The sequence below is a fragment of the Hemiscyllium ocellatum genome, chromosome 5 (assembly GCF_020745735.1).
Source record: "Hemiscyllium ocellatum isolate sHemOce1 chromosome 5, sHemOce1.pat.X.cur, whole genome shotgun sequence".
NCBI lineage: Eukaryota > Metazoa > Chordata > Chondrichthyes > Orectolobiformes > Hemiscylliidae > Hemiscyllium > Hemiscyllium ocellatum.
In genome coordinates this window covers 124684575-124696707 of record NC_083405.1, presented here as the reverse complement: position 1 = coordinate 124696707, position 12133 = coordinate 124684575, and the positions used below count along the sequence as shown (strand labels likewise).

The 12133-nt window shown below is 38.0% G+C and overlaps 1 protein-coding gene across 1 annotated transcript in view; it reads right to left on the bottom strand.

Annotated features, from left to right (window-relative positions):
* The window catches only part of obscnb (obscurin, cytoskeletal calmodulin and titin-interacting RhoGEF b), an 821414-nt gene that overhangs the window by 562431 nt on the left and 246850 nt on the right, over positions 1-12133 (bottom strand). The window contains exons 29-32 of the mRNA XM_060825732.1: positions 8844-9110; positions 4822-5091; positions 3663-3929; positions 1619-1885 (exon numbers count right to left, since the gene is read on the bottom strand). Coding sequence (XP_060681715.1) covers positions 1619-1885; positions 3663-3929; positions 4822-5091; positions 8844-9110 — 1071 coding nt within the window. The remainder of the gene's footprint in view (positions 1-1618; positions 1886-3662; positions 3930-4821; positions 5092-8843; positions 9111-12133) is intronic.

Genomic DNA, 12133 nt, shown 5'->3' with positions numbered 1-12133 from the left:
ATGAAACAAATCATCTCATATCCATGTCTCTAGGATGAACAGGATGCTGCATATCCTTCAAAATTGTATTGTGATTCTACATATGTCATAAGATCCTGATTTGCCTGGAGTAATGAGGTTGATGCTGTGGAAGCCTCAGTTGGTGATTTTGTCAAAAAACGGAGAAAAAAAAATCAAAGACAATATCACAATTCCATTTATGGTTTTAGACTTGTTATTACTTCATTCATAGAAATATCAGGGAAGTAGAGAGACAAAAATTAGACCCAGAGTTTCTGAATTAGTACTATGATCTTTGTTGTCTTACTCCACACACAACCATTTCACAAAATCAAGGAAGGCTTGATTAGATCAAAAGAAATGAAAATTAACGTTAGATGTAAGTGAACAAGATGAGGAGAAATAAAGTTAACAATTAGATTACTTGACAAATCCAAAGTTAAAAATCACACAACACCAGGTTACAGTCCAACAGGTTTAATTGGAAGCACTAGCTTTCGGAAAATTGCTCCTCCATCAGGTGGTTGAGGAGTATAAAATTGTAAGACACAGAATTTATAGCAAAAAGCTTACAGTGTGATGTAAATGAAATTATATATTGAAAAAGACCTGGATTATTTATTAAGTCTCTTATCTGTTAGAATGACCATGTTGGTTTAATTTCTTTCATATGTAAATCACAAAACTTTTTTAAAAGTTATATTCTCAAATGAACTTTAACAATTGGTGTCACATTGGCCCAGATAATGTATTGAAGGAGTGAGCTTCCCTGTGTGAGGTTGTCTGTGCCACAATGGTCAGACTGATTCTAATCTAAAAAATGGATTTACAGAATCTTACATGGATTCATGCAATTTTTGTGCAAAGTAAAATGTAATTCTGCAAATACAGTTTGGACTATAACCTGGTGTTGTGTGATAGGCAATAACACGAAAATTCTCATTAAAAAATAATTAGGTGGCTATAATTCCATAATTAATTCATTATTTCAGAATTTATCAAGTTAAGTTTGCTCCTTTGAGGAAACAGGAGAAATCACAAAGCAAAATTTCTTAAAAAACACAATCTTATGATTTTATCTGCATTTGGGAAATGTTTATGTCATTCATGAAAAAATATTAAAATATTCAAGAATCAGCTAGACAGAATTCATCTTAAAATCATGAACACTTAACTCCCCAGCACTAGCATTACTCTCAAATGTATAAATACCTCTATTAGTCAGGCAAAATTATGATGATGCACATTATTCAATCTCAGATTTCAGCTATTTACTACTAATAAAATTGAAAGGCAATCAATACGTATCTTTAAACATTAATTAAATAGCAATTCATCATTTTCTTCTATAAATAATTATGAGATTGTAATGTAATAATAATTATTAGAGAATTATGAAATAATAAATTAAACTGAATAACGTAATTCAGCCAATAAAGCAGTTATATGTGGTTGAATGTTTTTCTACAAGAATATGAATTCCTGTATTAACTCAATGATAGTATTATTAGATTGAGAATAAATGGCTGCTATACAAAGGAAATCATAAAATTAGAGTTTACACTATAAGTAGCATCAGCAAACACAAAGTTAATTATGCAACAGAAATGATCCAGACCTGTAACTGTCAGGTGAGCTCTTGATTGTGCATTACCAATGTCACAAGTGTAGTGGTCACAGTCAATCTTCTCGAGATGATTAATTGTAAGACTTAGTAAATTGCCATCCTGGTTCAATTCATATTTTTTGTTTGGTTTGATTTCTGCAATTCCCTTTCTCCAGACAACCTTTTGTGCTGGCTGTTCCGTTTCACATTTAAAAATAGCAGTTCCTTTTTCTTCAGTTTTTATGTCATGTAACTCTTTAGTAAATCGGTTTGCCATCTCTGGAAAGAATATAGAAAAGTCACATATAGGTCTCAGAGGACTTTCAAGGATTTTTTTAACTCATTCATGGAATGTGGGTATTGCTTGCTAGGAAAAAGTGAGGTCTGCAGATGCTGGAGATCAGAGCTGAAAATGTGTTGCTAGAAAAGCGCAACAGGTCAGGCAGCATCCAAGGAACAGGAGATTCAACATTTCGGGCATAAGCCCTTCTTCAGGAAAGCCTTCTTTCCTGAAGAAGGGCTTATGCCTGAAACGTCGAATCTCCTGGTCCTTGGATGCTACCTGACCTGCTGCGCTACTGCTTGCTAGGTCAGCATTTATTGCCCAACCTTAATTATCTTGACGGCAGTTAGGAGTCAACCACAGTACTGTGGGTCTGGACTCACATGCAGGCCAGATCAGGTAAGGACCAGTTTTCTTCCCTAAAGAGGATTCCCAAAAATTGACAATGGTTTCATGGTCATTATTAGACTTTAAATTCCAAATTATTCTCTTAATTTAATTTTTTCATGGTAGGATATGAATCCAGGACTCCAGAGCATTAGGAGCTCTACCTGTAATATTACCAGACTATCATTCCCCTACCCCTACAGTTAGGGCAAAGATGAGGAGGAATTTCTACTCTCACAAGACAGAGGGCTCCTCAGGCTGCAAAAGTACAATCAAAATATACAGATTTTTAATCAGTGAAGAAATAAAGGGTTACGGAGAAAAGGCACACAAATGAGGTTGAGGATTATCAGATCAGTCACGATCTCATTGAATGGTGAAACAGACTTGATGGTAAGGCCCTGGGGAGTGTTGCCAAACAAAGAGATCTTGGGGTGCAGGTTCATAGTTCCTTGGAAGTGGAGGCACAGGTACACAGGATAGTGAAGAAAGTATTTGGTACACTTGCCTTTATTGGTCATTGCATTGAGTATAGAGTTGAGATGTCATGTTGCGGCTGTATAGAACACTGGTTAGGCCGCTTTTGGAATACTGCATTCAATTCTGATCTCCCTGATACAGGAAAGATGTTGTTAAACTTGAAAGGATTCATTCAAGATTTACAAGTTTGTGGCCAGAGTTGGAGGGTTTGAGCTATAGGGAGAGGTTGAATAGGCTGGGACTATTTTCCTTGGAACGTCAGAGGCTGACAGGTGACCCGATATAGGTTTATAAAATCATCAGGGCATGGTGAATAGCTAGGATCTTTTTCCCAGAGTAGAGGAGTCCAAAACTACCGCACACCGTTTTAAAGTGAGAGGGGAAAGATGTAAAAGGGACCTAAGAGGCAACATTTTCACACAGAGAGTGATGCATATATGGAACGAGCAGCCAGAAAAAGAGGAGGAGGCTGGTACAACTACAACATTTAAAAGGCATCTGGATGGGAACACAGATAGGAAGGGTTTAGAGAGATATGGACCAAATACTGGCAAATGGGACAAGGTCAATTTAGGATATCTGGTCGGCATGGACGAGTTGGACCGAAGGGTCTATTTTCGTGCAGTAAAACTTTATGACCCTATGGCTGAATGGCTTACTCCTTTTCCTTTGTCTTATTGCCTTATGGCCAAATATACATATCAACAAAATAACTAAATAACTATAAATAAGCCTAATAACTATATTTGTATACAAAGTTGGTGCGAAGATTTGTAGCTCGGGTGCTCGTTGTTGTGGTTCTGTTCGCCGAGCTTTTTTGTATACAAAAAAATGAAAACGTTACATGCACATGGTGCTAATGACAATAGAGCAGAGAACAATGAGAAAGTTAAGACATATTATTACCATTTACAGTGACAGTAGCTTTGGTTTTAGAAGTCTCTGTTTCACATGCATACTCTCCAGAATCCTTCATAGTGACTTGATGAATTATCAATTTATTTACAATTCCTTGCTGAGATATTTCATATGTATGACTCTTTCTAATTCTTTTGCCATCCTTAAACCACTTCACTGAAGAATCAGGCTTAGAGGTTTCACAGCTCAATACAATCTCTTCACCTGCTATCACTACCAAGTTCTTAAGTTGCTTTGTAATTTCTGTTGGTTTTTCTGAAACACAAAAAAGTTACATTCTTCTACATAAACACAGATTTTCATCTTCTTACAATTCAACTGTTGCAATGTGAGGCTTTTATGGAATGTAATTATGTATCAATTACACAATCTTAAACATAGAACAAGACAGTGTAATTAAATGCAGAGTTCTTCTGCAGCTCTTAGCAGTTGTTTCTTGAGCAGTATGAATGGTGCCTCATGAAAAAAGTGATCCTTTCCTATTTGTAGTCTGTATTGTTTAGGTAGCATATAATAATGTGGACACTCATTAGGTAATTAAACTCTTAAAAATAATCCTAAATTAAATGATCTGTGGGTCTAACATGCTGAGATGACGTAAGGTAAAGTAATACTTTCGCACCACAAGAAAAGGATGATTGGAACTCAAACTAAAAGAAAGAAACCATGTTCTGGTTAAAGTTCTTTAGCAATCAACACTACTGGGTGGGTTGCGCTTCGGCAGGTTGGTGTGGACTTGTTGGGCCGAAGGGCCTGTTTCCACACTGTAAGTAATCTAATCTAATCTAAAATCTAAGTAATCTAATCTAAAAAAGCCAATTCATTTCTACCTCCCACTAATCTTGCTAAATAAAAACAATTCCACAGTGAAATTAAGTCGGCAGCAATTAAAATGTATTTTTTTTAGATATGCAAGAGCACTTTAGTGTCTCGAACCATGGAACATTATAGTGCAGTTTAGTGATTGTTTGTGCTGTGGTAATGCTTTTATATAGATACAGCTTGTAAAAATAAGTGTTCCCGTCTGCATTAACAACTGTTTATTGATCCACTGATATCTGCTTAGGCAATAAGATTTCCCAACTGTGAAATATGTACAAAAATGTCACTAAGTATTCAGATCAGTGTTGATTTAAACTAATCATACCTTTTACTATTAATGAGGCTTTTGAACTGAGATTTCGCACGTGGAAAATTACTTCCCCAGCATCTGAAAGAGCCGTCTCCTTAATATTAAGTATGTATTTTCGACCAATATTAAATGTCTCAAATCTTTCATTGCCTTCTACTAATAGTCCATTTATCGTCCAGTAATACTCATCAATGCTTTCATGAGAAAGTATGCATTCAAAAGATCCATTTTCACCTTCTTTAATCTCGGTGCTCTTTAGCCGCTTCGTGATTCCAATGTTCAACTCTGCAACAAAGTAGATACTTAAAGTAAGTACCAAGGCTAAACTTGATTGGTGGGTTCTGATAGACGTTGGACGCTACGTAGGCTTCACTTACTGACACTTGGGAGCACGTACACTTGCAGTGATGAATCTCAAATACATTTGAAAAGAGTGATAAATAGCTATTAAAAACCTAAAATTGAAAAGAATTGAATGCAAGAATATATTAGTTAATATAAAAAGAGTTAAATTAGATATATTTGGAATTTTTTTTAAAAATCTGCTTTTTTAATGTGTATACCCATGCGCAGATTGAAAAAAAATTAAAGGTGAATATGCGCAGTTCGCAAATATCAGATCATTAGTGTTCACAAGCATTCTGCTGTAACAAAGCTTTGCACAAATTCTGATTATTCTTCTTGATTGTAATAGGGAACACTTAAGCGAGTCTTAAGCATTGCAAGTATAGATTTATTCATTGAAAGGGACTGTCAAACAGATTTGATAGTATAATAATGTTCACATCTGTTGGTAGGCAAAATGTTTCTTTGTCATCTGACAGGTGCATAATGTAGAGTTCTAAACGTACATTAGGGATATAATTTTGCAACGGGAGGCACATGACAATACAGAGTGCTAGATTCTACTTCACACTGATAGGCCACACAGGCACATTGTCAGCTGTGGCTTTGTTGGAAGCAAACTTGCCTCTGAAAAATGAGGTTCTGGGTTCAAGTTCCCTCTGGAGTTTGAACAGAAAATTAAGCCTGACACACTAGTGCAGTACATGTTTTCCAGCATATATAAAACACCATCCACTTGCTTGGTGAATACACAAGATTCCATGATGCTATGTGGAAGATGAACAAGGAAATGATCTTTGATGTCCTGCACAAAGTTTAAGCATGATGCAGAGGTACCTGTGTTTAACTGGAGTGGACAAGGTCAGAAATCATATGACACTAGGTTATAGTCCAACAGGTTAATTTGAAGTTACAAGCACCTGACGAAGAAGCAGCACTCTGAAAGCTTGTGATTTCAAATAATCTTGCTGGACTATAACCTAATGTCGTGTGATTTCTGACAATGTTTAAGCACTTTAATATATTGACTGGTCATGATAAGAACAAGTCATGTTCTTTTAAAATATCAGGAGAAAATAATCACAAGATGCACTGGGCGTTCATAAAGAATAAAATAAAGAAGAGAAACAAAGGCTGTGTGTAAAATAAAAAAAAATGTGGTTGTCTTTCCTGAAATATATAAGTACGTATTTTGGAAATATGTTTGGCTCCATAATATGTATGACTAAGACTTAAATCTACTTTTGTGGGTATTTTCCTGGTCTAGCCATTGGGTATGGTTTCATAGCTTTCTTGGATGCTTTAACCATGCTATGATTCTAAGATTTCAGGCATTATAATCCAAGAGAATTTGAAGTGCAGCAAGGACTCCTCCAAGCACCTTTAAAAATTGGCATTCTTTGGATGAAGCAAGGAAAATTAACATATTTCTCAGTGTGACTGGAACACCTAGCCAAACATAATAGTGACTTAAAACATATCGGCCACTTTGAAGAATCCCAAGAAATTCCCAGAGATCCACACCTGTTATAAAGTGGCCAAGAACACTGGGAAATCAGAAGATTGGAAGGCTACAAAAACAAACAGAGGATAACAAAGAGAGAAATAAGGAAGGAGAGGATCAAATATGAAGGTAGGCTAGCCAGTAATATTAGAAATGATAGTAAAAGTTTCTTTCAATACATAAGAAACAAACGACAGGCAAAGGTAGATATTGGGCCACTTCAAACTGAAGCCTAGTGATGGGAGATAAGGAAATAGCAGGAGAACTTAACAAGTACTTTGCGTCAGTCTTCTCAGTGGAAGACATGAGTAATATCCCAACAATTAAAGCGAGTCAGGGGGCTGAGTTGAGTATGGTTGCCATTACAAAAGAGAAAGTGTTAGAAAAGCTAAAAGGTCTCAAAATTGATAAATCTCCTGGCCCGGATGGAATACATTCTAGAGTTCTGAGGGAGGTGGTTGAGGAAATATCGGAGGCATTGGTTGAGATCTTTCAAAAGCCACTGGAGTCAGGGTAAGTCCTGGATGATTGGAAGGTCACTGTTGTAACCCCCTTGTTCAAGAAAAGATCAAGACAAAAGATGGAAAATTATAGGCCAATTAGTCTAACCTCGGTTGTTGGTAAAATTCTAGAATCCATCATTAAGGATGAGGTTTCTGAATTCTTGGAAGAGCAGAGTCGGATTAGAACATGTCAACATGGATTTAGTAAGGGGAGGTCGTGCCTGACAAACCTGTTGGAATTCTTTGAAGAGGTGACAAGTAGGTTACACCAGGGAAACCTAGTGGATGTGGTCTATCTAGACTTCCAAAAGGCCTTTGATAAGGTGCCACATGGGAGGCTGCTGAGCAAGGTGAGGGCCCGTGGTATTCGAGGTGAGCTACTGGTATGGATTGAGGATTGGCTGTCTGACAGAAGGCAGAGAGTTGGGATAAAAGGTTTTTTTTCGGAATGGCAGTTGGTGACAAGCGGTGTCCCGCAGGGTTCAGTTTTGGGGCCGCAGCTGTTCACGTTTTATATCAATGATCTGGATGAAGGGACTGGGGGCATTCTAGCGAAGTTTGCCGATGACACAAAGTTAGGTGAACAGGCAGGTAATACTGAGGAAGTGGGGAAGCTGCAGAAGGATTTAGACAGTTTGGGAGAGTGGTCCAGGAAATGGCTGATGGAATTCAATGAGAGCAAATGTGAGGTCTTGAACTTTGGAAAAAAGAATAAAAGCATAGACTACTTTCTAAACGGTGAGAAAATTCGTAAAGCCAAAGTACAAAGGGATCTGGGAGTGCTAGTCGAGGATTCTCTAAAGGTAAACATGCAGGTTGAGTCCATGATTAAGAAAGCAAATGCAATGTTGTCATTCATCTCAAGAGGGTTGGAATATAAAAGCACCGTTGTGCTACTGAGACTTTATAAAGCTCTGGTTAGGCCCCATTTGGAGTACTGTGTCAAGTTTTGGTCCCCACACCTCAGGAAGGACATACTGGCACTGGAGCGTGTCCAGCGGAGATTCATACAGATGATCCCTGGAATGGTAGGTCTAAGAGGAACGGCTGAAGATCCTGGGATTGTATTCATTGGAGTTTAGAAGATTAAGGGGAGATCTAATAGAAACTTACAAGATAATACATGGCTTGGAAAGGGTGGATGCTAGGAAATTGTTTCTGTTAGGCGAGGAGACTAGGACCTGTGGACACAGCCTTAGAATTAGAGTGGGTAAATTCAGAACAGAAATGCGGAGACATTTCTTAGCCAGAGAGTGGTGGGCCTGTGGAATTCATTGCCGCAGAGTGCAGTGGACGCCGGGACACTAAATGTCTTCAAGGCAGAGACTGATAAATTCTTGATGTCACAAGGAATTAAGGGCTACAGGGAGAATACGGGTAAGTGGAGTTGAAATGCCATCAGCCATGATTGAATGGCGGAGTGGACTCGATGGGCCAAATGGCCTTACTTCCACTCTTATGTCTTATGGTCTTATGGTCTTATGAAGATCTGGATCTCCTTTCTGATTTCTGTACACAGGGTTTAGTTGTTGTTTGGGGCATCAACCTCAGAAAAAAGACTCTGCTCAAGACTCCAATTAAAACATTATTACTTCTTCACAGTGCAGAATGGCATACAAATATCTTCTTTCATTTATTTTTCACTATTTGTCAGGCTACACTAGATATCCAATAGCAATGCATACCTTGGATGGCAACTTTAGCACTTGCTCTGTCGGTGCCTATGTCACAAGTATACAATCCAGCGTCACTTTTACTCAGGTCATGTACTACAAGGCAAAGTGTTTTTCCAGCATGCAGTAATTCATATTTGTCACTTGAACCAAGAATCACATCATCCTTTTTCCAAATAGGACTGACTTTGGGCTTTGATACTTCACATTCCAAGGTGATCATTCCTCTCTCTTCTCCAATAATGTCATCCAAGGATTTCATGAAGACTATTGGCTTTTCTGCAATATGACAGGTAAAAGACAAATACAGGATCTTCAATTTTCAACATTTCCTCAGTAGCTAAAAATGCACTTTGCTAAGTGGATTATTCAAGCACTTTTTTTTATGCACATGATATATGGGAGCTGCTGGCTGGCCAGCATTTACTGCCAGTCCCTAGTTGCTTTTGAAAAGGTAGTGGTGAGTTGACTTCTTAAACTGCTACTGTCCTTGTTCTACAGGTTGACCCAAAATGCCCTTAGGGAGGGAATCCCAGAATTTTGACCCAGTGACACTGAAGGAACAGCAATATATTTCCAAGTCAGGATCCTGAGTCGATGTTGCAAAGTATTCCTCAGTTACATCTGAAGATTTACACGAAATTGGGAGAGTTCTACCACAGACCAGTCAACAACCTAACTCAGAATTCCATCTTACAACCATTGTCCAAGATTCTTTATTATCACCTCAACAACATGAAAGATGTACTAAGAGAATGAACACAGTGGTATTTAGTCAGACAGGAACATCCTGGGAATCTTTGATGCATACACCATAAAGTCTCAATGATCAAAATTTAAATTTGAAATCACAGATTCAATACTGCAAATCACCAACCCCATCAATCTATTCTCAACCTGTGCAAAGGGGTTGAAGGTCTCCTTCATAGTACAATTAAGTGGCACTTAGAAAGCAGTAATCTGCTTACTTTTGGCAATTTTGGGTTCTACGAGGGCCATACATCTCCTCATCTCATTGCAGTCTTGGTTTAAACATGAACAAAAGGTGTAGTGAAAATGACTGCACTTGATATCATGGCAACAATTGACTGAGTGTGGCATCAAGCAATCCTCAGAAAAGTGAGGCCAATTAGAATCTAGGAGACCCCACCGGTCAGAGTCATATCTAGCACAAAAGAAGATAGAAACTGAAAAACTCTGCAGATGCTGTAAATCGGAAACAAAAACAGACCTGTGGAGTCTTCTAGATTCTAACTGGCCTCACATTTTTGAGGCCTCATAGCTCTGAGGAAGGATCACTTGACCTGAAATGTTAACTCTGATTTCTCTCCACAGATACTGCCAGACTTCCTGAGCTTTTCCAGCAATTTCTGTTTTTGTGACAAAAGAAAAAAAGGGTGGTTGTCGAAGGCTAGTCATCGCAGTCCCAGGACACTACTATTGGAGTTCCTCAGGATATTGCGCTAGCCCCAACCATGTTCAACTGCTTCATCAGTGAAGATCCGTTCAACATGAGGTCAACAGTGGGGATGTTTTCAGCCTTTACCTTTGTCTGAGCATCTTCACAATCTGTTCCATTTGCCACCACAGCCTCCCCCACTGACTACAGCATTAAAAAAATTACTGAGGGGTCTTGTGGTACAGTGGCAATTCCATACCTCTGGACCAGGAGACCTGGGTTCAAGTCCTGCTTTCTCCAGAATTGTATAACAACAACACTAAACAGGTTGAGTAGAATATGTCCAAAAATACACTATTTCCCAGCTCCTTTTATTTCTAGAAAGGTCATACTGAACTCAAAATGTTAACTCTGTTCCTCTCTCCACAAATTCTTCTCCAGTACTTTCTGCTTTTGTTCAGATTTCCAGCATCTGCAGCACTTTGCTTTTATTTATAAGTTATAACATTTGTGCCATGCAAATGGCAGACAACAACTATGTCTAACAAGATTACCATCATTAAATCCCTATCATCAATACTTTGGAGTTTACCACTGACTAGAAAAATGTCTACACAAGCTGCAAAACGAAGTCAGGGGCTGAAGTTTTTAAGGCAAGCAACTCACTGACTTTTCTAAATTCCTTCAGTAAGATCCAAGATAGATTAATAAATAAGGCAAGAGAATGTGTAGTCAGGGTACAAGAGATAGAAAAAGTTTTTAGTTAGTTTCATGATAGAAGCAGGAATAAAAGATGGCTATTCAGAGCAGCTGAAGATGAGAACCACACCTCAAAGCTAAGTACTGGAACCATTGCAATCCAAATTTATATTAACAAATTAGACTTTGGAATCAGAAGCAGAGGGCAGAATTTCACACAGAAAACAGGGCTTCTGGCAAGCCAGTAAGTGCCCTGTGCCACTGCCACAGGTTAACAACCACAACATTTAAAGTAGACACAATTGGGTGTCTGCAGGATTAAGAAACCCAAGGGCAGAAATATCCCACCCACCATCAAAGTTACCAGGCAATCAGAGAAGGGATTTCTCCTTTTAGACAGCACCAATGGAAGCTGGCAATGAACCGACATATCCCAAAATCACTGAGGAACCTAAAGCCAAAGATGAATGGGGGCAGAATGGTGATCCTGGAAATCTCTCTTACTTATCTTTATTGTTCAGTTCTTTATTTTCCTATGTTTGGACAAAAGCTCCAATGAGGTCAGAAACTGAGTAGCTATGGTGGACCCCAAACTAAGCACTAAATGCTCTCAGGGCCCAAAGCCTTTGCTGTATCCAATGTCTTCAGCCATTTCTTCATGTTTCATGGAGTGAATTAAATTGGTTCTAATCATGGGGACCTCAGAAGAAGGTTAAGTTGGATCATTCTATTCAACATTCCTGGCTGAAGATGATGTAAATGCAATTTAACCTGAATCTTCCTCTATTCTACTATGAGTATCACCCACTGCATCACTTTAATTTTATTTCCCATTTAAATACATTCACTTAATGATATGTATACATTAACATGAGGAATTTCCAAAGCAAGTTATGAAATATAGGCAAGTTGATGGCGTGAATGCAAACCTAATAATTTGCTGGTAATTCTCCATGATCATCTAATGAAAGCACTGAAACATAGCTGTCAAAAAGAGATTTTTCTTCTCGTTTAGATTGTTTGACTTACAACGTAAGTTATGGGATAAAACATTAACATTCCTCAAAATAAAAATACTTTTGACAAAATTTTCTAACATATCTGCATGCAATTAAATTAGAAGTACATACTTGAATCAATGTCAGTTTCTGAGAAGGTATTCCCATTCAGCAATATTAAGCCTTAAATGGTTCATGCAATTATT